The sequence below is a fragment of the Balaenoptera acutorostrata genome, chromosome 18 (genome assembly GCF_949987535.1).
Source record: "Balaenoptera acutorostrata chromosome 18, mBalAcu1.1, whole genome shotgun sequence".
NCBI lineage: Eukaryota > Metazoa > Chordata > Mammalia > Artiodactyla > Balaenopteridae > Balaenoptera > Balaenoptera acutorostrata.
The window spans coordinates 68,827,698-68,854,199 of NC_080081.1; the positions used below are offsets into that span (position 1 = coordinate 68,827,698).

General features: G+C 41.0%; 1 protein-coding gene across 2 annotated transcripts in view; it reads left to right on the top strand.

Annotated features, from left to right (window-relative positions):
- Positions 1-1,150: 1,150 nt before the first annotated feature.
- SOHLH2 (spermatogenesis and oogenesis specific basic helix-loop-helix 2) overlaps positions 1,151-26,502 on the top strand; it is a 40,621-nt gene continuing 15,269 nt past the window's right edge. The window contains exons 1-6 of one of the 2 annotated variants that reach the window (XM_057532988.1): positions 1,151-1,332; positions 9,944-10,158; positions 18,516-18,577; positions 18,658-18,762; positions 20,301-20,400; positions 21,995-22,105. In XM_057532988.1, coding sequence (XP_057388971.1) covers positions 1,285-1,332; positions 9,944-10,158; positions 18,516-18,577; positions 18,658-18,762; positions 20,301-20,400; positions 21,995-22,105 — 641 coding nt within the window. In that variant the 5' untranslated portion in view covers positions 1,151-1,284. The remainder of the gene's footprint in view (positions 1,333-9,943; positions 10,159-18,515; positions 18,578-18,657; positions 18,763-20,300; positions 20,401-21,994; positions 22,106-26,502) is intronic. The other variant, XM_057532987.1, reaches the window with a different exon arrangement.

Here is a 26,502-nt window from a genome sequence, read left to right on the forward strand (position 1 = left end):
CAATGTCTTTGTCACTTTTAGCATCAGACTTGCTAATCTAGACCTTTAGGTCAAGGCAAAACTGATTACCAGACTGGGGGAAGCGCTCAAAGCTGCCTCAATTCACCCCTACCCCAATGCCTGGGCATGATTTCACCTCTGCTGTTATTGTTGGGCAAACTAACTGCTTCACAGATGGTTAGCGAGACACTCAGTTCCTGATTAGTTGGAAAAGCAATCAAGAACCAAAATTCGTATCTATTAAAATGTGTACATTTACTTCCAAAAATAGTGCAGAATGATCCCATCAGAAATTTATCTGTACTTTTCTTCCCATGAAAATCGTAGACAACCACTATATTTTTGCATGCTGTCATGATCTAAATCAGAACACACCGCCACCTGCTCAGGAAACAGGAGGCTTGCCCAGAGATCAGAAATGGTGGTTCAAGTGGAGCATGTGCGTATTACATGTTCAAGTAAGGTCAAGAGTCTAGGCAAATCCAGAGTGAAAAACACCGTAAGATACCATCACCCCCTCACCCCCACCGACTTTCAGCAGTGGGAACAGTAGTAAAGGCAAGAGGAAGGATCCCCTACAGGTCCTGGCACTCGGTGGATCTCAATAAAATGTCTAGCAAGGCCGAACAAAGCGGATTACATAGCCGCCACCACCTGGAGATTTCTCACTTGAGAAAATGAGGACAATATTTGTTGACTCACAGGACAACATGAAATGCTTCTAAAATTTTTAGCTTCTTAGTAGTTTGGAAAGAAAGCACCATAACAGTCCTCAACCTTCCCTGTCCTCTCATATGTTTGTCTTGGAAAAAGAAAATAATCCAGTTTGCTAGTTCCTAATATTTAAACATGAAAGCGTTCCCATAAGACACTCTGAAGACTTTTAGACAAGCCCTTGCACCCCGCCACCCGCCCCAAGGCGGGGAGTGGCAGTTCCACCCGAGGCCTGAGCTGTGTGATGTCCCGGGGGCACGTGGAATGGAACTTTGGGTGGGCAGCGCGCCAATGACGGTGTCTCCGTAGGACCTGTAGGGCACCTTGGGGCGGCCCATCCCCGTCCCCCGGGTACCCCCACCCCCGGAAGCCCTCCCCCGACCCCGGTCCGGCCGGGACCCTCGGAGCAGCGGCGGGCGGCAGGGCCACTTTAAGGGCGGGCCGGGGGCGGGCGCCCCGCAGCTGCGGGCCCGAAGCCATTGGCGCGCGGCGGGCGGCGGACGCGACGGGCTGGCTGCGAGCTCCTCCTGTGGCGAGGCTGCCCCAGGACCCGCACGTGGGCAACGGGCCATGGCGGACTCAATTATCGGCCGGGAGCTCGGCCAAACCCCTGAGATGGTAAGAGGCGGAGGAGGAGGAAGGGGAGGCAGCTGCGTTTAAAACCGCGCGCGGGCCGGCGCGGCGACCCAGTCGAGCGGCACAGCCACGCCGGGCGCAGGCCAGTACGTCTGGGGACGGCCCGGGGACCACTGCGGGGCGCGAGCCAGTCCCGGCCGCTTCCCCGGGCGTCCCGGCTCGCTCCTGGGGCCCCACGGCGGGCGCCTGCCCACCTCGAGGACGGAGCGGAGGCCCGAGGAGGGAGGGCGACTGGACTGTGTCACAGAGTCACCCCCTCGAGTTCTTGACTCTCGCCAACCCAAACCCATCTTCCCGGCCCCAGACCGTTGGTGGGGCGACGCGGGAGCAAGACGTCGTAGGGTAGATATTCGGGCTGGTGGCCGGATAAAACGGGAATGACAACTTTGGTTTCAGCCTGAATATAGGAAAGTTGATTTCACACTTCTAAGTTTGAGTGTAGGAAAGTTTATTCAACATATTGAATATGGAAAAGTTGATCTTCAGCTCTCTTGTCTGCACAGCTCGAGGTGCCTTTTTTCGCTTTGCTCACTGCCGTGGCGTCCAGAGTGTCCTTGTACTGCCCTCTCCGCGCTGACCCCCAAACAGGCAGACGTGTGTAGAGACCGTGCCGTTGGCGGAAAGACGCGTCTGCCCTCTTCACACAGCTGCCCACCCTCCCTGGAAGTGAAAAGGCCCCCTGGCCTCTTTTGGACGCACCTTATTTATCATCCCCTCGGCAGACGCACAGAATCATTTTGGTGACTGTTTTCGATAAAAATGAAAGGTGATTAGCAGCCCACTAGGAAGGAAGCATAAACAAAACCCCACCGACCCCAGAAAACAAGGTGACCTGGTGTTGGCTTTCTTCTGAGTATTTCACGTCTTGATAAATATGAGAGGGAAACCTTTTGTGCTGCTTAAGTTTCGTTACCCCTGAGAATGTTCTGCATACTTAAATCTCCTCACTCCTTAAGAACAAGCGTTCTGAACGGAATCACTACCACTTGGAGTGGACCGAGTTTAAGAGGTTTTTCTTAATTATTTAAAAATGGAGGCACCTATTTAAACTCAGAGGAAAAACAGTATTTTGGGGGTGCAGGATTAGGCAAAGCTGCACAAAATGGAACTCTGAATAAAATATCTGATTATCGAGTGGTACATAAATAACTGTGGCTTCCCACCCTTAAGAGTCTGAAGCCCCAACTGAACCTTTTGTTTGCATTGGGAGAGAAGCTCACTCAGTTTCTCCGGATAGAGCTGCTTAAATCCCTTGACTCCTGGGGAAACTGGAGGCCAACAATTGCCCCGTGAGGGCATCAGCCCTGCAGCTGCTGCTAGTTGTCAGTGCTGCTCCCAGTGATAAGAGTGACATAAATAACAGCTCACTAAAATGTAGGAGTGATTTGCTTTAAGCACTTCAGCACCTGCTGTTACTAATTAAGGGTTTAGCCTGCCACAGATTGCAAATGGAAATCCAGTGTTTTAAAAATGGCAGAGACTGGAGTGCCCTGCGTCTTCCCCTGATCTCAGAAATCAGAGTGGATGAAGAGCACTGGTGACGATGATGTCGCATTGTAAAAACTGCCCACACTTAACAGATCTACAGCAAGGTGTAGTAGTGTTTATCCCTGAGTGCTGGACTTCGATGCTTTTTATTTTCTCTTTAGACTGTTTTGAATTTTCCAACCTTCCACAATGAATATGTATTGCTTTTGTTAAAAGAGTGCAGTAAGCAATTCAAACAGGAAAAAATTTCCACCAAATGAGGCCTAGCATTGGTTCAAGTCGTGGTGCTCACAGGTGAAAATCTTAGAGGTACTAAAGGCAGTTTTCCAGACCCTAATGTACTAGAACGTTTTATTCATTTTCCTTTTTTTTTTTTTTTTAAATTAATTAATTAATTTATTTTTGGCTGTGTTGGGTCTTCGTTTCTGTGCGAGGGCTTTCTCTAGTTGTGGCGAGCGGGCCTCTCACTGTCGCGGCCTCTCGTTGTGGGGCACAGGCTCCAGATAAGCAGGCTCAGTAGTTGTGGCTCACGGGCCCAGTTGCTTCGCGGCATGTGGGATCTTCCCAGACCAGGGCTCGAACCCATGTCCCCTGCATTGGCAGGCAGATTCTCAACCACTGCGCCACCAGGGAAGCCCTATTCATTTTCCTTTTATTCTTATCTGTGGATCCTTCTCATCACCTGTGCTCATATTACACCATCAACAAGATATTTTTAACTATATAAATATTCAAATTGAAGTTGATTAGAAGCTATTCAGTTAATTTGGGTTACTTGGGGATAGTGGACTAGGGCAGTGTCCTGATTTGTCTGATTAGGAACTTCCTAGTGTGATGGTTTTGTGGGGCAGGGAAGGAAGCCTTGGGCAGGAGGGCAAATCAGTTCTTTCCAGAGCTGCTTTTTTCCTGCCCCTCTGTGTCCTGCTGCCAGGCACTGCAAAAGCTTAGATTCCGGCACAGAAGGACCGGTGAGTGATACTTGGCTTCCCCATCCCTTTCCAGATCTCTTTCCGCCTCTCCTCAGTTTCTCCCCAGTACCTGGGTTCTGCCCTTCAAAGCTTGCTCTAGACTTTTCTCCACAAAACTAGCTGAGCGACTCTGGAGAATTTGGGAACTGGGCCTCTGAGGGGAATGTGGTCAGAAGCGCTAGGTGCTATCCAGGAAAGGGCTCAAGTTAGCAGCTGATGCCTGTTGTTCAAAACTTACCATTGCTTCTCAGTTGGCCCTGTGTCCCGAGCCCTATGGCTCAGGTAATGCAGAGAGCAGTTTGGTTTTAGGGCTGTTTTCACTGCCTGACATAGATAAATTTTCCTTTTAATTCTCTCTCTCCATCTCCCCTTCCCCATCAGGTTGATTTGATGGGTTCTGTGCTCGGGTTTGGTATTACCTGAGAACACATGGCAATAACTACCACCTACAGGGCATTGTACAAACATTACTCCGTATAACAGTCTTGTGATGTAAGTATTATTGCCCCCCAGATGAGGATCGCATAAGTATCTTACTCAGAGCTGCTAGTTAGTGGCTGAACAGGCGGCAGACGCTGTTCTGCGTACCTCGAAAGCCTTTGCCCTCTTCCCACTGCATCAAACTGTTAAAAAAGGATCAGTAATAGCTTTGGTAGAACTGAGGCTCATCCACTGTTTTCCCTGTGTTCCAAGGACTGAAAGCCATACTTTCTTATCAGCAGGAAAAAAAAAAAAGACTCCTGGAATGTAAGCCCCATGAGGGCAGAGAGCTTGTCTGTTTGTTCACCTTGAATTCCCAGCACAGCATCTGCCCTGTTGTAGGGGCTTAATAAATATCTATGGCAAGACTACATAGACATCAAACACATTTACGCAGATGCATAAAAGTGGCAGGAGGTTCTAAAGGAAAAAGAAAATAAACTTTTCTAATAGAAAGGTTTACAAGTGATTCATAGCCCGGGATATCCTGGTTTTTATGGTTTTTTTTTTTTTTAGTGTAATTATTAATACACTACACTAATACTAATACTAATACTACACTAATACAATTGTCTACAATTGACAAGGGTGAAAGGAAAGGCAGCTCTGCCCAGGAGGGAAATAAACCAAAGTGATTGGTTTTCAGAGTAAAGCCTGCCTATATTTTGACAAATAGCTGGCCCCTGCCACTTTGCTCTCCAGCCTTTCTTCCATCATCCCTACCATTCACACCAAACCCACAGTTTAGAAGAAACAGTGACTGGGGAAACAGACCACCCCAACTGCAGGGGAAACTGCTCATACATGTCAGCTGAGTCCTTGAGTCATATTTATGTTTGGATAACCAAGGATCACCAGACAACTATTCCAGAGGCAGATTATAAAGGGGATAGAAAAAAATTAAAATTTCTAATTTGTATGTTCACAGGGGATATCGTGTCCTAAAAATAGCAGGTTATGATAAATTATCAAAAGAGAGAAAAAAGTCTTAGAAATGAGCAATTCATGTTAAATTAACTGAAATTGTAAAAGTCTTTAGAAGGACTAAAGCCTGAGCTGGTGATATGAACAATAAACTTAAAGTCTTGCAGAAGTTGAGACTTGAAGGATCAATTTAGGATGTCCAGCATCTAATAGAAGGTTTCCAAGGATAGACAAAGGCAACAGAGGAGGAAATAATCAAAGAAATAATAGAAGGAAATTTCCAGAGCCAAAGATCCACTGAGTGCCAAGTGGGCTGAGTACGGTCCATCTCCAGACACATCCTAGGAAATGATCAGAATCCACAGCATAAGAGAAAAGCACTAAAAGAAAAACAAGGCAGCTTTTTCTTTTCATCAGCAACTCTGGTTGTGAGAAGAAAATGGCCCAGTATCTTCAAAGGTCAGAGACAAACAGATTTTGACTTGGAGGAGTATTTTGACTATAAAGCTAGCACTGAATTGTGAGCCCTAATGCCACTTAAGAACATAAATAAGGAGTTTAACTCCCAAAGTATTGTAGGAGCAGCAGGAGGGAAAAAGGAAAATTTGATCAGCCTAACAGAAAGTGTGGGAAAAAAGAAACAAAATTACAGTAAATGGGAAACTTGAAATAACAAATGAAGAGAATAAGACCATTTCATGTTAAGTTATGAATGTTTCACAATTAATTACATTACATTGATTATCTTAGTTAATTAATGTTCGTTAGCTAGTGCCATTAATGTAAGTAATTACTTACTAAAAACAATTACTTATATTAAAAACTGAGGGCTTCCCTGGTGGCGCAGTGGTTGAGAATCTGCCTGCTAATGCAGGGGACACGGGTTCGAGCCCTGGTCTGGGAAGATCCCACATGCCACGGAGCAGCTGGGCCCGTGAGCCACAATTGCTGAGCCTGCGCGTCTGGAGCCTGTGCCCCGCGACGGGAGGGGCCGCGATAGAGAAAGGCCCGCGCACCGCGATGAAGAGCGGTCCCCGCACCGCGATGAAGAGTGGCCCCCGCTTGCCGCAACTGGAGAAAGCCCTCGCACGAACCGAAGACCCAACACAGCCAAAAATAAATAAATAAATAAATAAATAAATAAAATCAAGTAAAACTTTAAAAAAAAAAACTGAAATCTCAGATTGGAAAAAACCTAAAAAAGTCAAATATATTTTATTTAAAAAATTCATACAAAATCAAAATGATACAGAAAGCCTCAAAATAAAGGTATAAAAAACTAAGTGCTGTATATCAGAAAAAAATAAAATTTCAGGTGAAAAGCATTAAAAAGGACAAAGATATATTTTATATATAGTTTTTCCTCTATAATTATATTTATATGTTAATACATACTACATAAACATTGTAGATCATTATATAGTGTATATTAAGTATTATTGTTATATATTTATATGAATATGTATAATTGTTATGAACCTTTATGTACCTAATCCATAGTTTATTTATAGAGTCTATAGTTAGAGAAATGGATAAATTGACAAACCGTAATTAGAGAGGGCAGGTTTTATATATCTACCTCATAAACTGAAGGATCAAGTAGACCTAAAATAAGAAAGCAACGAGCAAGTTCAGTCTGAAAGCTATGTAGAGGCTGTATGCCTAACAGAAAATACACATTGTTTTCAAGTATCCATGGAACATTAAAAATTGTGTATTAAGTCACCCAGAAAATATCAACCAGTTCTAAAAAGTAGAAGTCATATAGTGTGCATACACTGTTGACAATGCACTGAAATAAGAAATGAGTCAATAGCCAAATAAATTTTTAAAAACCAAAACACTATCCACTTGAAAATTAACATCTTCATATAGGAGTTTAATATAACTCTTAGGTTAAAATGGAAATATAAACTGAAATTATATGAACTAGCAATGAATGATCATGACCACAATATATCAAAATTCGTAGGGTACAACAAAGTGCCACTTGGATGACGGTGTCATTTGATAGAACTTTCTGCAATGATGAAACTATAATTATGCTGAAGTGGTAGTCACTTGCCATATGTGGATATTGAGCACTTGAAATGTGGCTAGTGTAACTGAGCTGATTTCACACTTTCATTGTAATTAACATAAATTTAAATAACCACATATTGGACCACATAGTTCTACAGTCTCTAATAAAGCATTACCAGAAAAACAAGATAGAAAAAAATTTAATTATATATTAATCTCTAGTTGGGGCTTCCCTGGTGGCGCAGTGGTTAAGAATCCACCTGCCAATGCAGGGCACACGGGTTCGAGCCCTGGTCCGGGAAGATCCCACATGCTGCGGAGCAACTAAGCCCGTGCGCCACAACTATTGTGCCTGCGCTCTAGAGCCCGCGAGCCACAACTACTGAAGCCCACATGCCTAGAGCCCGTGCTCCGCAGCAAGAGAAGCCACCGCAATGAGAAGCCCGCGCACGGCAACGAAGAGTAGCCCCCGCTCACCGCTACTAGAGACAGCCGGCGCACAGCAACGAAGACCCAACGCAACCAAAAATAAATAAATAAAATAAATAAATTTAATGTCTAGTTGGAAAGCAAGCAAGATGAACTCAACGTAAGTAATAAATGTTATATAAATTTAAAAATTAGTACATTTGAAAAGAAATGAAGTGGATTTTTAAAAATATATGAATAAAATTCACTTAAGAAAGGCGGAACACTTATTTTACTAGTAAGCATTAAGGAACTGTAAAAGGTAGTCTAAAACCTACCTTTATAAATGACTTAAGGCTCAGATTTCACAGACAAGTTTTACCTAAACTTCAAGAAGCCAATAATTTATGTTTTATAAAATATTCAAGACCGTAGAATAATTTCGAAGCTTTCTGTTGCTTCAAGGCTGGCATAACCTTGACACCCAAACCAGATAAGTCAGTACAATAAAACAAAATTTTATCCAGTTTTACTTATGAACATAGATGCAAAAATCTAAAATAATATGAATGAACTGAATCTATTTGCAATAAGTATGGGTTTATCCCAGTAATGCAATGATGGCTTGACATTAGGAAATCTATTAATGTAATTCACTACCTAATAGATGAAAGGAGAAAAAAAGAAGTGACCATGTTGATACAGAAAAAGCATTTGGTAAATTTTAACACCCATTTCTGATTTAAAATTCTTAGCCTCCAAATAGAAAGAAACTTCTTTAACTTGATAAAGGGTATTGACCTTCATTATCATGTAGTAGTAAAAACATTTGAAATATTCCCACTAAAGTCAGGAACAAGGCAGGAATGCCCACTTCACTCCTGCTATTTACCGTTGTTTTGAATGTCCTAGCCAGTGCTTTAAGGTTAATAAGTAAAAGGCATAAATTCTGGAGACGGGGACAAAAATGTCATTTTTGAAAACCATATGATTACGTATCTAGGAAACTCAGAAGAATCAACTAAAAAGTACTGGAACTAAATGGAGAGTACCAAAAAGTACTTTCAGCAAATTCCTTATACAGAAATCAGTACATTTTCTCTATGTCAGCTATAATCAATCAGAAAATGTAGTGAGAAACTATATCCCCTTCACAATGACTCTGAAATCTTGAAAAATCTAGGAATCAATGTGTGAAGACACTTGCAAAATCTGTATGAAGGTAACTATAAAACTGAAGGAGATAAGAAAAGATCTGATTTCTCTGAGTCATACTTCCTAAATAGGGAGACGTAATACATAATGATATTCCCTAATTAATCTTTAAAATAAATGCAACTGTAATCAAAATTTTAACAGGGTTCCTTATGGAACCTGACAAGCTGTTGATAAAATTCTGTGGGAAGAGACACTGTGGGAAAATATCTAAGAACCAAACTGAAAAATAGCAAGGAGGGAACCATATGCTCTAGCAAATATAAAACATAAAGAGCTAGTAAATAGACTGTGTGCTGTTAACCAGGAATAGGCAAATAAATCAATGGATCAGAATGAAGCTCCCCAAAACTTACATACATCCATACATACATTATATATGGCATTTGAAACTACTAAAGAGAAGTTTGGCATATTCAGTAATGCTGTTCTTTGTCATTTTAAGTGGATTGTGTTTAATATCTGTACAGAATAAAACATGGAGAAATAAAAGATGAAGATGGAAATTATATTTTTTCTAATCGAATGTGGTTGAAAATATCCCCAAATGGAAATAAAGAGCCTCTTCGGTTCCTAATGTTCGGATTTGAATAGCATGTATATTCCATTCAAAGAAAGGACTTGATTTGAGTATTTCTTAGGATCAGGGAATTTAAATCTTTCTCTGTTCTCTGGAATGTGTTTCATCAAAATAAATCATGTGGGAGAGTCACCAGCTTGGTTCTCTCATTAGTAAACAGGTTTTCCAGCAGGATGGGCAATTGGGAAACTGGGCCTATAGAAAGAATCCTATCTATTGTTAATAGGATGAGAAAGAAACTTGTAGGAAAACCACAGTAGAATAGTATTTGTAGGCAAAACTTTAAAAAATAGCATGACTTTCAGATCCATTCACTACCCTAGGTTCTAAGGACATGAGATGAATAGTTCCTGCCCTTGAGGTATGCTTATAGTTGACCATTCAGTATAGCTGAGTAGTCAGTCATTGGCTATTTGTAACCTTTATTTATCTTCTCATACATGACGGCATGTTCTCTATGCCCAGACATTAATTGTGTGATGCTTCTGCTTTTTTCCTTCTCTTTCAGGCAAAAATAGACCTCTTATTCGTTGGCGATGTCACTGTTCAGTACCTGGCTGATATTGTACAGAAATTCTTTTCAAATTTAGCAAAAGTCACCGTCACCATTAGTGATGCGAAGAAGGCAGCAGCATTTGTGGATGATAGCACGTTCAACATGGTTTTTCTGAAGTTGACTTCTTTACCAACTGCCGAGGAGCTGAAAGCTGTCAGATTAATTAGGTAAACTCCAAAATCTTGACTCTGTTATCTTTAGAATAGATTTTTTTTTTAAAGATTTTTTTTTGATGTGGATCATTTTTTAAGTCTTTGTTACAATATTGCTTCTGTTTTATGTTTTGGTTTTTTGTCCATGAGGCATAGGGGACCTTAGCTCCCCAACCAGGGATTGAACCTGCACCCCCTGCATTGGAAGGCGAAGTCTTAACCACTGGACCGCCAGGGAAGTCCCTAGAATAGTTTTTATTAAAACCTGCTTCTATAAAAATTCTTAAAAGATGATACAATTCTACTTTAATTTTTAAGATGAGGGATATTTTCAAGGGCAGAATCTCTATATATGTTTTTGTTCTTACTGCCAGTTTGACCTACTATTATAAGAATTAGCATTTTAACTTAAAAGTAATAGGTGTGGGTGAGGATATAAGAATTAACTGGTCATAGAAATTTATTTGGTATATAATGCTTCCCTTAATTCAGTAGGTACTCCTTTTTTTTTTTTTTTTTAATTTATTTATTTATTCATTTATGGCTGTGTTGGGTCTTCGTTTCTGTGCGAGGGCTTTCTCCAGTTGTGGCAAGTGGGGGCTACTCTTCATCGCGGTGCGCAGGCCCCTCACTGTCAGGGCCTCTCTTGTTGCGGAGCACAGGCTCCAGACGCGCAGGCTCAGCAGTTGTGGTTCACGGGCCCAGCCGCTCCGCGGCATGTGGGATCCTCCCAGACCAGGGCCCGAACCCGCATCCCCTGCATTGGCAGGCAGACTCTCAACCACTGCGCCACCAGGGAAGCCCGGTACTCCTTTTTAATAACTATGTCATTAACATGGCATATTGTTTCAGAGTTTATTAATTCTTATAGTAGACACTAAAGCAGGTGAGCACTTGTATCTCTGGGTCATGATAGCTCTGGTGTCTCTTTCAAGAGATGTCCTAATGTGAAAGAGCCATGAAGCTCTGGATCCACTGAGTCCCGGTCAATACCACGTCCATTATTCTTTTCTTTTTTTAAAAATTTAATTTAATTTAATTAATTTATTTATTTTTGGCTGCATTGGGTCTTCGTTGCTACGCACAGGCTTTCTGTAATTGCAGTGAGCGGGGGCTTCTCTTGTTGCAGAGCACAGGCTCTAGGCGCATGGGCTTCAGTGGTTGTGGCTCATGGGCTCAGCAGTTGTGGCTCACGGGCTGTAGAGCGCAGGCTCAGTAGTTGTGGCGCACAGGCTTAGTTGCTCTGTGGCATGTGGGATCTTCCCAGACCAGGGCTCAAACCCATGCCCCCTTCATTGGCAGGCAGATTCTTAACCACTGCACCACCAGGGAAGCCCACATCCATTATTCTTGTTTCACCCGGTAGTTCCATAGAAGTTATGCTGCTGTTTGACCCACTCAACTCTGGAGATCTGGAGTCTAGAGGTGAAAGATTTTGGTTCTTCCTTGCCTGTTTACATAGGATTTTGAGCCGTTTAGGATGTTTTTAAACAGGGTTAGGTGAGGTTGAATGTGTTTCCCTTCTGTGAGAAGACTTGATGAAGTGTAATTGTGGATACTATTGGAATATATAAGGACTTCTCATAATTAGAGGAGAGGTCTTTCTAGACCAAAGGAGAAAGTTCAGAGAAATATTGTGATTCCAGAATAAAAAGGACCAAGCATATTATGTTAGGGGAAAAGACAGGTGGGACTGGGAAGAAGCCAGAGACACTGGGTTACTTGTTAAAGACAGACAGAAAGACACTGCTCCTGGGGTTTCTTAGAACGGTTGGTCTTCTGCATTTCTTTGGCCTTCTACTGGGAATATGAACTCTAGACAAACCAGGCAAATTACCTCAAAGAGGATTTCACTTCCAAAACATGTTGTGAATGATCTTCCTTCTGAAGGTATGCCTATTTTATTAATACACCTTTTCAAAAAATCTATCTAGAGTACCTCTGATTGGAGGCTTATAGTAATATCTCATTTATATAGTATTAATATTTAAAAAAATTTTACAACACCTTTATGAGGGAGGTAAGGCAGGGCTTCATCTTTCCTACTTGGCAGGTTAGAAACCTGAGGCTGAAGTGACTTGCCTGAGACCACATGGCTTGTTTTCACAAAACTCAGACTAGAACTCTTAACTCTTCCCTTCATGTTCTTTCTAAAAGTCTGTAATTATTTGGCTTCTGTATTGAAGTCCCTTTTACAATTCGGACATGCCATAGATGCCAGACGTACTTTAACCTAAACATATCATTTTGGAGGAGCAGTGGACAAGCTGCTGTGGCTGATGGCTCTCCATTCCAGGAGCAGGAGTCGAGCCGTGCCTCTCCAGATGTGCTGAAGGCTTGGTGTTTGCTCATCATTGAGGCTACATGTTGAACAGGATAAGATTAAAGTTCTGCTTAAGAACAAGCTTTATGTCTAGTCACACTTGTTAACAGCTGGGAAGGTAGAGGAGAGAACCTCTGTCTGATACTCCCCTCTGTGGATTCTTCCCACGGCTGCTTTCTTTGTCTGAATAACATAGCTTAAGATGTGTTAGCAGAGAGAAGAGGTAGATGAAGGAAATAAATGTACAGACAGGCATATGGTAATTTTTTTGTTTTGCTGTAAAGGCATTTCTTTGAAAAGAAAAAGAGAATAATTTGTGGAATACACCTGGTTTTCTTTTTTGGTCTCGTTATGGTAGTCCCAATATCCGGTATGCATCTTGACTAATAGCAGGTATTTAGTACTTTTTTCTAGGTGTGAGTGGGTGACCATGCTGTTCTAGGGCAGACCATGAGTTCTAGCTTTTGCGTTCCTCTCTGAAAAAGGGACAGAGCTTTCTTTGTGAAAGCTTTGCCTTTCCTGATACTGGACTTAGAAGCTAGAAATGTCTCTGAAATTCCCTTTCTTGCCCTCAGAATTGTTATGAGTTAATGACTTATGAATTATTTAAACCCTTATGGAGCATATTTATATTTTGAGGCTATAGTTTTTCTTAGGATAATGAGTCTCATGAACATCTTGCCCTATTTATAAGGCATTTAAACCTTTGTCTTTCCTACAGCACTCTATCTTTTGAGTTTTGGCTAATATTTAATGACTAAGCCAAGATGAAGAGTTTTGGCTTAGCTTTTTAATGCTGTATTTTAGATTTATTTCCCCCTTAGAGCTTTGTTGTTGTTTTGTTATATCTCAAAATCTGGATAGGTTCAGGAAAATATACAAGTATTTACCTTACTCCTCTCCGGGCCCTTTTTATGCCCTGCCAGTGAGTGAAGAACTTAACTATAGAATAAAAGTGGTCCATGTTGATTTTCAGTATCAGAGCACATGATCACAAATCTATATATATCTATAAGACATACGGATTTTTACTGAAACTAAGAATGAAGTATAGTATGTCAGCTATCATACTAAGCTTCTTTTAGGATAAAATGGAAGCAGGCTCCTTAAAAAGATTTTAAAATGTATTCTTATACAAGAACTGGGGTTTCAGCTTGGAGCTAATCATTAATCAGTTTTAAACATTCGTAAAAATAATGGTACTTGGGGCTTCCCTGGTGGCGCAGTGCCTGAGAATCTGCCTGCCAATGCAGGGGACACGGGTTCGAGCCCTGGTCTGGGAAGATCCCACATGCCACGGAGCAACTGGGCCCGTGAGCCACAATTACTGAGCCTGCGCGTCTGGAGCCTGTGCTCCGCAACAGGAGAGGCCGCGATAGTGAGAGGCCCGCGCACCGCGATGAAGAGTGGCCCCCACTTGCCGCAACTAGAGAAAGCCCTCGCACGAAAACTAAGAGACCCAACACAGTCATAAATAAATAAATAAATAAAAATAAATAAAGTATTTAAAAAAACTATTAAAAAAAAATAATAATGGTACTTTATAGCCAGACATCCTCAAGAATTACGGCACATCTCAATTATAGGTTGACATTCCTGGTAGTACTCCCTAATTTGATTTCATTTCATGAACACATTTTTATTGAGCCAGATGAACTCAGACACCACCCAGTGGTAAAATGTTTTAAGATGGTCTCAGGATTCATGTGCTTAGTTCCAGCATTTCAGGAGTATTTGACCCTTCTTTCAGGTCAGTTCTCAAAACTGAACCACATTCAAAGTGTAGGTACTTGGTAATTCAGATGCATGCTGGCACTACCGTACAAAGGCCAGTACAGAACATTAGAGTATGTTTCAAACTCACCCACAGTGTATGGATCCTGTTTGGCATTGTGACTTTCTGGTCCATGAACTGTCTCTGCAGTTCCTCAAACCCTGTGATTCTCGTGAGCTCAGAGCAGTGCAGCGACAGGAAAGGAACGCAGAACGTGGGTCCATCTACTCCGTCGGCACATCAAGTTTGAATCTGATTTTATTTTTTCCCACGTAGATTCGGTCGTCTGATCAGTTAACTTATTACGTCACCAAGAAAACCCAATCTTGTGAGCCACAGGGGTCTAACAAGTTGTCCTGCTATGTCCCCAATTCCAGAACATCCTTGACTTGACAGTGCTACTCAGTAAATCTGATCAGCCAGTTTGCATGACCTGAATACTTGACATAAACACTATAACAACAAAACATCTAAGTAGTTTTACTAAACACATTATTCTATAAATAGGAACTGAGGAACATTCTAGATGTTTATTGTTTCTAGTATCATGTCATGTGGTGAACCTGACTTAGAAGGGTCACAGCAGAAACTCTTCTGACAAAAAGCCTAGTGGGGGGCTTCCCTGGTGGCGCAGTGGTTGAGAATCTGCCTGCTAATGCAGGAGACACGGGTTCGAGCCCTGGTCTGGGAGGATCCCACATGCCGCGGAGCGGCTGGGCCCGTGAGCCACGGCTGCTGAGCCTGCGCTTCTGGAGCCTGTGCCCCGCGACGGGAGGGGCCGCGATAGTGAAAGGCCCGCGCACCGCGATGAAGAGCGGTCCCCGCACCGCGATGAAGAGTGGCCCCCACTTGCCGCAACTGGAGAAAGCCCTCGCACGAACCAAAGACCCAGCACAGCCAAAAATAAATAAATAAATAAATAAATAAATAAATTAATAAAATAAAATAAAACGAGGCATGATTAAAAAAAAAAAAAAAAAAAAAAAAAGCCTAGTGGGGATCGGGCACACCAACCTTCACTATTGACCAGAATCAACTTAGAACTTCACTGCATTTTATCGCAGGTGCCCTGTTAAGTAGCAAGTGAACTCGGTGTTTTCATATTTACACTAAAACTCTTAATTTTCTCACTGAAAATGGTTGTTTTAATTCAGTAAGTAATTAATAAAGAATATTATTTGTTACAAGTCCCAAATAGACCACACCAGGTTAATTTGGCTGCTTTGGGCCCACAGGTTGCATAATGGATAACCGTACTCAAGAAGGATGCAACCCAAAAATGACACTGGCTTTTGTCCTTTGACGTCCCTGTGTCTATAAAGGAAGTGCCTTTAGAGATTTCCCCCGGCTTCATAGGGATTTATAAGAACATTTTGGTCCTCCTATTAGATGACAGATTTCAGCGGCCAGCCAGATCTTTCCTGAGGTTCTTTGATCATCAGAGTGTACAATTCAGTTCAAAACACTTTCATATGATTTTTTTTCCAGCTACCAGACTTAGGGATGGGGACAAGGCTGGGAATGGCCACTGCTGCAGTTTGAGCTTATGGCGGCCTCCAGTTCCAGAGAGTACTGGGCATAGGCTAGCAGTGGACACTAGAACATCAATATCCAATCTCGTATGTGGAGTGTAGTCTCAGGATCCATCATGTCATTTAAACAGTGTATGCTGTGAAACATGAGGATAAATAAACTGCCCCCCAGCAAACTACAGATTTTTAAAACTCTGGAGACCTCAATTGAGAAGGTGCTTCTAAGGCCTCAGAACCTGCAATTTAGTTTTGGTATATGAAAGAAGTGGTATTAGTTGGGGTGGAGAAAGGAGATTTTTGTTGTGTTTTGGTGTTGCTTAATTTTAAGGAACATTCATTCATTGGAAAGAGGACCTTTTTTGGTGATCCTGGAAACTAGAAACTCTGCTAGCTTATTAATTTGTACAGAATGTGAATGAGAAGCTGAGCTCTGGACCAGAGTGTTGGATTCTGGGAACTCTATTGATTGCTGGGGTTCCTGCACAATTAGGGCTTCACTGACAGAGGAAGTGTTTGGGTTGGTAATCGATTCTGTGCTAATGACAAAAGTCCAGGAATTCCAACTCTGTCTGATGTGAAGCTTGAAATTTGAAAGTCATTGGGGTATAAAAATCCATATATCCAAATCTAACCTATTTTCCTGTTAGTAAGATCAATTTTTTTAAAAAAATAGACACAGGATTATTTCCAAAAGCAAAGAATCTGTTTTTTAAAAAATTCTCTAATTCTAGAATATTTTAACTTATGATAATTTGTTGTTTTCGTGAATCCACAAAGTATTTTTTATTTATTTCAAAAGCTGGACTAAACTACCCAATATGTTTCTATCTGTTCAGTCTGTTTGTCCCTCCCACCTCATCCCATTATTCATACCCCTGTTATACCGCACGCTTTTTCATCCCTCACAAAGTAGATGGGAAAGGTTCACACTGTGGCCACTGTGACACACAGGCGTCATTCTCTGCTCCGCACTTCCACGGTCCACACCCCACCCTGTGCTAAGGGGCCTTCCTTACTGCCACTTCAGTCTGCCTGTCGGATCCCATCCTCCCTCCTACTTGTGCCTATTTTGACGGCAGTACTTCTGCCTGAGCTTCTCATTTCCTCATAGAAACCGTGTTCTTTCCTCTCTTCTCTTTTAGCCCAAATTCTGTTTCAGAATTCATAGAACACAGTCAAGCCTGAATAGAGCTCAGTTGGGTGATTGTCCCATTTTAGCAATATCCTATTGATACTTGTTTGACATAATTAACTTAGTAAATATTCTGAGTTATGTATTTTTTTTTAATAAATTTATTTATTTATTTATTTATGGCTGCATTGGGTCTTCATTGCTGCACACGGGCTTTCTCTAGTTGCGGCGAGCGGGGGCTACTCTTCGTTGCAGTGCGTGGGCTTCTCATTGCAGTGGCTTCTCTTGCTGCAGAGCACGGGCTCTAGGCGTGAGGGCTTCAGTAGTTGTGGCACATGGGCTCAGTAGTTGTGGCCCATGGGCTCTAGAGCGCAGGCTCAGGAGTTGTGGCGCACGGGCTTGGTTGCTCCACGGCATGTGGGATCTTCCTGGACCAGGGCTCGAACCCGTGTCCCCTGCATTGGCAGGTGGATTCTTAACCACTGTGCCACCAGGGAAGCCCGGGTCATTTGTTTTATAAAATTTCCCACATTCTGATTTCATCCCCATAGCATTGAAAAAAAAATTTTCCTCTTTTCCTTAAATTTCTTGAAACTGGTGGTTAGATCAAGAATCTGGATAAGATTTTGGCTCATTTAAAGCAAGAATAAAAGTGGTCCGTCTTACATTCTACCTAATACCTGAACAGTATTCTCAAAACTGTCAAGATCATCAGAAACAAAGTCAGCAAAAAAGCGTCACAATGTAGAGTAGCCTAAGGGAGATATAATGACTGAATGTAATGTAGGATCCTGGGTTGGATCCTGGCATAGGAAAATAAAATACATTAAGAAAAACTAAGGAAATCAGAATAAAGAATGAACAAATTAATAATAATGTATCAATATTGGCTCATTAATTTGGAGTATTTGGAAATATTCCAAACTAATGTAAGATGTTAGCAGTACGGGAAACTGTGTTTGGGATATATGGGAACTCTACTATGTTCATATTTTTCCTGTAGATACAAAATTATTCTAAAATTAAAGTTTATTTTTAAAAAGTCACTTATTCTCTCACTTACCCCTTTCCCGGTTGTGGAGAGCCAGGCATTTGTGGTTGCCATAGAAATGAACCATAAAAAGACTGTTCTTATTAACAGACTGCACTCCTGCTCAGAGAAGCCAGGGGTATGTGTGACTGAAGACTCAAATTTTGGATTTTCTTGCCATTAAAAGGAAATAAGAAGCTAAAGCATCTATTATAAATAAAGCTTCAAACAGAGCAAGCGTCAGTTTCGGGAGAATGTTCCCCTCCCTCGTATTTTTCAAATAATCTGTAATTGTACTGTCCATCCCAGCCACACACTTCAGAAGCCTCTTCGTGCAACTGCAAGAAATACAAACACAATCTATTCTTTTATGAACTGTAAAAAAAAAAAAAAAAGTCCATCTTTTCCCTCACTGATTTGAGATGGTACTGTCACTAAACTTCCATATTAATGCCACCATTTTAAATTCTAATGAAATAAAGTTAGTCTAGTGTAGTTCGTTCCTAATGAGCTAAATGTTTGAATCCCAATTTTTTGAGCGATGATTTTGCTTCATTTTAAACTTTTTTTTTCCCTTTCAGATCTGGCAAGAAAAAAAATACACATTTGCTCTTTGTTTTTATAATCCCTGAGAACTTTAAAGGTATGTGCCTGTTGGATATATTATCTGCTTTTTCCCCAAATAGAAATCATAAGGTCAATATTTAATACAAAGATTCTTAGGTTGTGTTTCAGGTCACGGAGCTGATATTACTTTAACTGAACCACTGACAGTGGAAAAAATGAGTGTTGTGATAAAATACTGGAAAACATGTTTCTCAAATACTGGTGAGTGAAAAGCAGGTTTCCAAGGGTTAGAAAAATTCTAACTAAGATTCTACAAAAATTGTATTTATACATTTTTAAGTTGGTTTTCCACTTATGCCTTTTACTTGTTAAGGATTAACTGTATGCTATATACTATAAGGAACATGTAATCCTTGTTAAACATAGTCTGAAGAAAACAAGTGTGAATAAAATAAAGGGAAACATACGTTCTATACCTGTGAAGAAAAAGCTTGTCCTCAAAGGTTTAAAATGTGCACAAGGGACAAATGCCCTGTTGTGGTTAAGCACAGGTTTTTTTTGTTTTTGGGGGGTGTTTTTTGTTAGCCTAGCTTCTTAGTTATTTGAATGGAATTATTCATGCTTTGTGCTGTGTGATTGTCTAAAAGCCAGAGCCATTAACCTTGAGTCTTTGTGCTTTGCAAAACACTTGCATATAAATTATTTCACTTCTTCAAGTTAACAGAGTGGTTATCCTTTCTATTTTAGATTTTTAGACACAGATAATTAGTGTCAGTGCTTCAATGAGACCTCACATTTCTAAACTCTTCACCTGTATTGTATTATGCGTATTGCCAGCATCTAAACACTTAAGATAATTAAATTGCTTTAATTTGGCTTGTAAAAGGACAGACTCCAATTCCTGAAGTTAAATTCTACTGGAATCATTGTTTGTCAGTGACTATTTATGATTTTTCTAGACCCGGGTTACTAGTAGGAAATCTTTTAAAATTAAGGTATTTTTCTTAAAATGGACCTGAAAGACGCTTTCAGGATTATCACGGATAAGCTCATACTCCAGATGATACAAGATCAGTACACCCCTCCTTTTTTTTTTAATGTTCTTCTTCAGTATCTAGGCAAGATGAGTGAGTCTGTTTTGTAACATTCCAGTGGCTCCCAGCCCCTGCAGGTGTCAGAGTTCTTCCTGGAAATGAAATGTGGAACCGTCTGGGACCAGAGTCCTTTTGCAGCCTCTTCTCATTTTGGTTCTTAGTGGAAATAGAGCAGCTGCTCATCACCACCTGTCTAGCACCCTTCCTACTGGTCCTAACCACGTCTCATCCAGTCACCTCAGCTCTGCTCTGAGGATGAGCAGCTGCAAAACAAACAACAACAACAACAAAAAGCAAAAAAACCCAAAAAAACCCCAAACCAGAAAACAACACAACCATCAGATGCTTTGACTTACTGAAGACTCATATGCATTTTCTGTCTCTGACATTTACCTGTAAATAATAAGTAAACTCAGTGGAATGCATTTTTAAGCACACCTAGCACAAAGTTAGTAGAACCTGGCTGAAAGAGGTTGCCGTGGAGTAACGTGTATGTAGTGTTTTAATTTTGCTTTCTCACCTGGGTAGTTTCATGCTTCACAGATTGAAATCTATAAAAATTGCTTTTTATTTTAAAACTACTGCTTTGTAAAATCTATTGAGTGAAACATGACAGCTATTTTTGATTAGGGTTTATATGTGTGATTAACATCATCCCCACCAGTGATTTTATGATTGAAACGTTTCCTCTTTTAAAACTTGCAGTTAAGAATGAAATTTCTGTGAAGCCTGAAGAACCTGAACTGCCCCTGCAGAAGTCCTGCAGTGAACACCTGAGATATTTTTCTACTGATCTATTTGCTTGGTTAGTTTTTTTCACTTTTTCCTAGTAGCAATTTTTACTGTGTACATTTCATTAAAAAATATTTCTGGAGGACTTATTGATTGTGCAACAGCAGCTCAAGTGCTGGGGGTGATGCAAAAGAAAGTAGCTATTTTGTGGAAGAGGGATGCAACCTGTACTGTATTTCAGAATCCTGAGCTGGCACTGTGGGGACACATTACAGAAGTATCCAACTAAATATAAGGAAGCACTTCATAACCACAGGGGAGCAGGTTGAATTGTAAGGTAGTAAGTTACCCATCACTGGGCATGTTAAAGTAGAGACTGGGTTAAATAAAAGCAGTGATGTTCAAACTTTTAAAACAATGGAATCCTAAGCTGTTATCCATCTGCCAATAAGCTTCTCCCTAATGTCTTTTTTTGAACTCATGAACCTACCCCACCAATTACTGAAAATAACCCTTAAAGATGGTCTCTCTGTCTCTGTCTCTTTGAGAGACAGAGTATTTAAACCTGTATTTAAACCTGTATTTAAACCTGCATTGAACTGGGGGTCATTCAAACCCTTTCAATTCTAACACTGTATGCTTATAAAAATTCTATTTTAGTGAATTTCTTTGTTTCACTTGAAGCTGATTTCCAAGGAGATTTTAAATAGAGCATAGGGCTATAAAGAATGGACAGAAGTGTTGAGAACATGGATGATGGTGGTGAGAATTTTGAGTTAGTCACTTCTGGAATTTGTAGAATGTGACCATCAACTATTTTGAACAGGGAAGAGACTTGGCAACCAATAAGCGTGGTTAAACCAAAGATGCACTTACTTAAGTAGTACAGAGATAGCAACAGCTTTCTTTATCTTATTTAGCATTTCAATCTCAAAGAAGTTACCGTATTAAACTTTTTCTGGGATATGGGGTTGGGAAGGGTTTTGGAAGGCCTTGTGATTTTCTTGTATTACTTACAACTGCTTTTTGAGCCCTACTCATCTTGTGTCTTTGCTCTTCCTCAGAATCCTACTACTATAAATAAAAGTCAGTTTTCAAATCAAGTTATGTCCCTTGTGATAAAGGAGATAATATTAGTTTGTAAGTTTTTTAGGGAAAGTAAAAAGAAAAATCAAATCAATGAAAATGCCTGGAGAAGTTCTAGAAAAATGGTAGAGCCAGAAAGTGTCCATTAAATGACAATTGTTTTACATGGAGGGAACCTGCCGGTTGCTGCTCAAGCTGCAATAGTGTATCTTGGCCCTCTAATCCTTTGTGCTTTTCCTGTAATGTACCTTTAGATACAGTCATGTAATTTGGAATACTCATACTCAGTGAGGTTAGAATATTTTAGTCCTGCTTGTATCTGTTACTGTTTATCAGTATATTTTAGAATCTTGATCAGTCATTGAATTTATGGTGACCTTGACAATAAATTCTTTTGAAATTTTGAAATAAACTATTCTGCACCAGATACATAAGGTAAAATGCTTTGATATTTACTGCACCTTTGTATAAAGCTAGGGACTTAGAGAAGCATCCTTTGATTAGTGTATTGGTGCTTATTGTTTACGATTGCCTGACAATTTTCCTCTTAAATATATGGTATGATTTTCTCTTGTTTCTAGCTCTGAATCTCTAAGAAATGATATTGGGCTTGAATTAAAGATTCCGTTGTCAAATTTCGAGAAAAACAAAAAGATTTCTGTTCTTCACTCAAGCAAGGAAAAGCTGAGAAGGTGAATTTTGATACAGCCCCCTTTTTAGCATCATTCCTTTGTAGGAAGAAATTGCTTCCATGAATTTCATAATTTTTTATAATATTGTCAAAAGTTGGTGTGAAACTAGTAAATCTGGCAGCTGGGGAAGATCTGGAACTGGTCCCTGCAATACGCGCTACTCACTCATTCATTCATTTAGTCATTCAGCAAGTAGCTGTGAGTGTCTAATATGCCAGAATATGATTCGAGAACTGAGGTAAAAAATAAATTGTTGCCTTCAAGGAGGTCTTAGTCTAGTGCTTAGACAGACTTCTTTTTTTTTTTTTTTTAAAGATTTTTTTGATGTGGACCATTTTTAAATTTATTTATTTATTTTTATTTATGGCTGTGTTGGGTCTTCGTTTCTGTGCGAGGGCTTTCTCTAGTTGTGGCAAGCAGGGGCCACTCTTCATCGCGGTGCGCGGGCCTCTCACTGTCGCGGCCTCTCTTGTTGCGGAGCACAGGCTCCAGACGCGCAGGCTCAGTAATTGTGGCTCACGGGCTCAGTTGCTCCGCGGCATGTGGGATCCTCCCGGACCAGGGCCCAAACCCGTGTCCCCTGCATTGGCAGGCAGATTCTCAACCACTGCGCCACCAGGGAAGCCCCAACAGACTTCTAAATAGGCTCTTAAATAGGAAATTATGTTTTAATAAATATCATGATAGAAAAGAACACACAGTAGGACACTAGGAAAGTTACCTAAGACAGAATGAGGAGGCACGAAGGCTTTCTTGAAAAGATGATAGCTAAATTGAGCTTTAAACAAGAATTGGTTTAAACTATTTAGAAATCAGTGAAGGATGTTTCATGTGGCAGGAGTAGCAGGTACAGAGGCCAGCAGTGTAAGAAAGTACAGTGAATTTGTGGAACTGCAGGTATTTTCATAGAGCTGGCCATAAGGGTGCGAGTGGGAAGGGGCAAGAGATGAGAGGTAGTAGGTAAGGGTTGGGTATGTCCTGTTAAGGAATTTGAATTTCATCCTGAACTGTTCATCCTGCACTAAAGGATTTTAGCAAAGGTGTGATATGATAAGATCTGTACCTTAGAATGAACGCTTGAGCAGGATGTTAGGGAATGAATTGAATCTGGAGGCCAGGGGAGTCTGTAATAAGAAATGATGGAATCCTGAACTATGGTGTTAGAAATGGGATAGTGAGAAGTAAGCCAATTCTAAGTAAATGAAGTAGGTAGAATCAGCGTGAATGTGGCTGAAGGAGAAGTCAGGTGTAACTTCCAAGTTGATGGTGGAGCTGTCGACTGACTGGGAAGTACAGTGGAATGCAGGCTGGGAGTGGGAGGTGATTTTTGCTCTTGCTGAATTTATATGGAGCTTCCCAGTAAGGAATTGGCCCTTAGGTTCTAGAGAAGCTCCAGGCTGGAAACAGGGATTTGAGAGCTATCAGGATACAGCATCTATTTGAAGCGGTGGATGCAGGATGGATATAATGACTTTGAAAAGCATGTAGGGAAGAGACAAGTGGGGAAGAGGTCCTTAGGGAAAACCTCAATATTTAAGGTCCAGGCAGCTGAGAAGAGATCAGGGGAAAAAGAGTTTCTAGGAAGATAAGAAGACCAGGAGGGAGTGGTATTGAGGAGAACAGGGGAAGAGAGTTTCCTAAAGGAGTGAGTGTTCAGGAATATCGCATGACACAGAGATTAAGTAAGGGAAGAACTGACAGTTGACTGTGTGTAGCAAAACCTAAATGTCACTGACCTTGGCAAAAATAATTCCCTTGGCATGGTTAGGGAAGAAGTGCCGTTGCAGAAAGATGGAGAATGAAAGGTGGGAATGCAGATGAAAGGAAGGAGAAAAGGAAGGTGTGTGGTCTATAAAAGGGAAGTTAGGGGAAAATGGGAAATTTTGATAAGGCTGGGCCAGACTTGAATATGTTCATATTTATCTTCCAAAAGAAGATAGCTGGAAGAGAGACAGAGGTCTTAAATATACTCGTGTTTTGGTTATCTGTGGCTGCTTAAAAAATGAAACTGAAGTTTATTGGCTTGATACGTGGTTTTATGGGTTAGCAATTTGAGCAGGACTCAGCTAGGCAATTCTTCTGCCTATGTGACATTAACTGGGGTTACTTGGTAGCATTCAGCTGGAGGATGGTCTAGTCAGGAGGGTCTGGTGCCTTTGCAGGGATGGCTAGAAGGCTGAACGCAGCTGGGGCTCCCCAGCCTGGTAGTCTCAGCGTTGTCAGACTTCTTCCATGGCAGCCCAGGGCTCCTAGAGAGAGTGTTCCAGGGGGCAGGAAGAGGAAGCTGCCGCTCTCACAAGGCCTGGGACCAGAAACTGGCCCAGTGCCACTTGTACCATGTGCTCTTGGTCAGAGCAGTCACAGAGCCTACCCGGGCCTAAGGGAAGGGTATATAGACCCCACCTCTCAATGGGAGGAATGTCAAAGAATTTTAGTCCCCTTCAGGCAGTGAGGGCCACTGGCGATGGATTTACATCCCTGAGGAGGCAGAAGGCTTTGGAATCTAGAACCAGGTGGAAGAACACCTCTTCTACTGAAAATGGAGAGGAGGAGTTAAAGCTAAGTGTGGATAAAGATGAGTCTTTTTGTTTGTTTTTTTCGTGCCCTGTGTTCTCTGCCTTCACCAGCCATCCCCTTCTGGAGTGTTTGTGTTCTCCCAGCTGGTGCCTGGCCTGGACGTTCTTTTTTTTTTTTTTTTTTTTTAAACATCTTTATTGGAGTATGATTGCTTTACAATGGTGTGTTAGTTTCTGCTTTATAACAAAGTGAATCAGTCATACCTATACGTATATGACGCAAGAGGGAAAAGATGAGTCTTTTGATGGGGCCAGAAAGGAGGAGGAAGTTGATCAAGTTCTGCTGAATGGCCTCCATCATCTGCTGAAGATTAGTGGGAAAATGGTGTGATTTTGGGCTTGATGAGATGGGCTGGTAGATGGGCTAGTCTGGTCCAAAAGGCCTTCACTCATATGTCTGCTGCTTTAGCCAAGAGAAGACTTAGGGCCTGCTGGCCAGGCTATCCTGTAGAGTTCACTAATCTGCAGTGAAATGAGAAAAATACAGTGCAATGAGTATTTTTAAAGCTATATTTTATATAACATATTCTAAGATTGTATTTTCCATACTTTATATGGTGTTAAAATCATGGTGATATTAGTAAATGGTTACAACAAATGTTATTGGGAGATGGTACCTTTCTTTCATTATTTTTCATGTCTGAACCGAATGTTGGCAATCCTTTATTGGTCCCCCAAAGTTCTGTGTTGTTTTTCTTTTTTAATTTTAGTGGTTGATGAAAACTAAAACCTGAGAAGCACTAGTCTAGAGGACTTCAAAGATGCTTTGGGGGGTGTCCACCCCTGTTGCATTATTTAAAGGGCTAGAAATCTTTGTTTCCCAGAAAGAAAAGCTGTAGCCAGGAACTGACCCCTCCACTTAGAGATTTGCTTGGGAGATACCAGAAAGTAACAATCCGTCCCTAATTACTTTATGCCATTTCCTCTTCTTAACCCTTCTGATTATTCCTGTGAATCTTAAAATAGATGCTTCCAGTCTATTTCTCTTCCTTTTTCTCCTCCTCCTCCCAATCAGCTGCTTTACTTATGGTTTTGTCTTTTTTGCTTTGTTTTGCTCTTTTTTGTTTTTAAGCAGCATAGGTAACATGATATTTGCTAATGTTGAGGAAATAATGATCCCAGCTGATGGTTTTGAATATTTGCATTTGGGAATTTCTTTTTTTAAACAACTCTACCATCTCTGTTTTTTTTTATTAGAACAGATTAATAAAAATTGGCTAATTCTAATATTCTTGATGAAATCCCTTTCATTACACGTTTTAAATATATAAATATGTCTTTATCTTGGTAAGGTGTATACTTTGCAGTGCGATACCCTCATTTTGTTTGTGTATCTGTGAGTCCAAAATGGTGGTGGTTTAATCATTTTCAGGATGTCACTCACTTGAAGTGAAAGTGAGTTTTGCTGTAGTTTCTCACAAATGAAGGCTTTTCCAGGGCTGGTCAAGTCTTAGAAATTTTAGGAAGGTAGAATAGGAAGTTCTCAGAGGGTCTTAAGTCATATGTGGCCAAGAGACCTCTCTCTGTGAGTCTTGATTGCTCGAGACACATTGTACAGAGGAGAGACCAAGGATGTAGTTTGGACCAAGACCTTTGGCTTTAAATGCCATTCAGCCTCTTAGAATCACTTTTAGCTGGTTCTTTCCCTGATTTATTTGGACTGGGTCATAACCAAGCTGGCTTCTGTGGTAGATGACAAAAACAAAACACATTTTTGCCTGTTGTTGCCTATTGCTGCTTCCATACACAAAGGAAAAAGAAAACAGCAGGACCCTATGGGGCCCCTGAGCTGGGTATCCTACTTTTTTGAGCTAACATTAA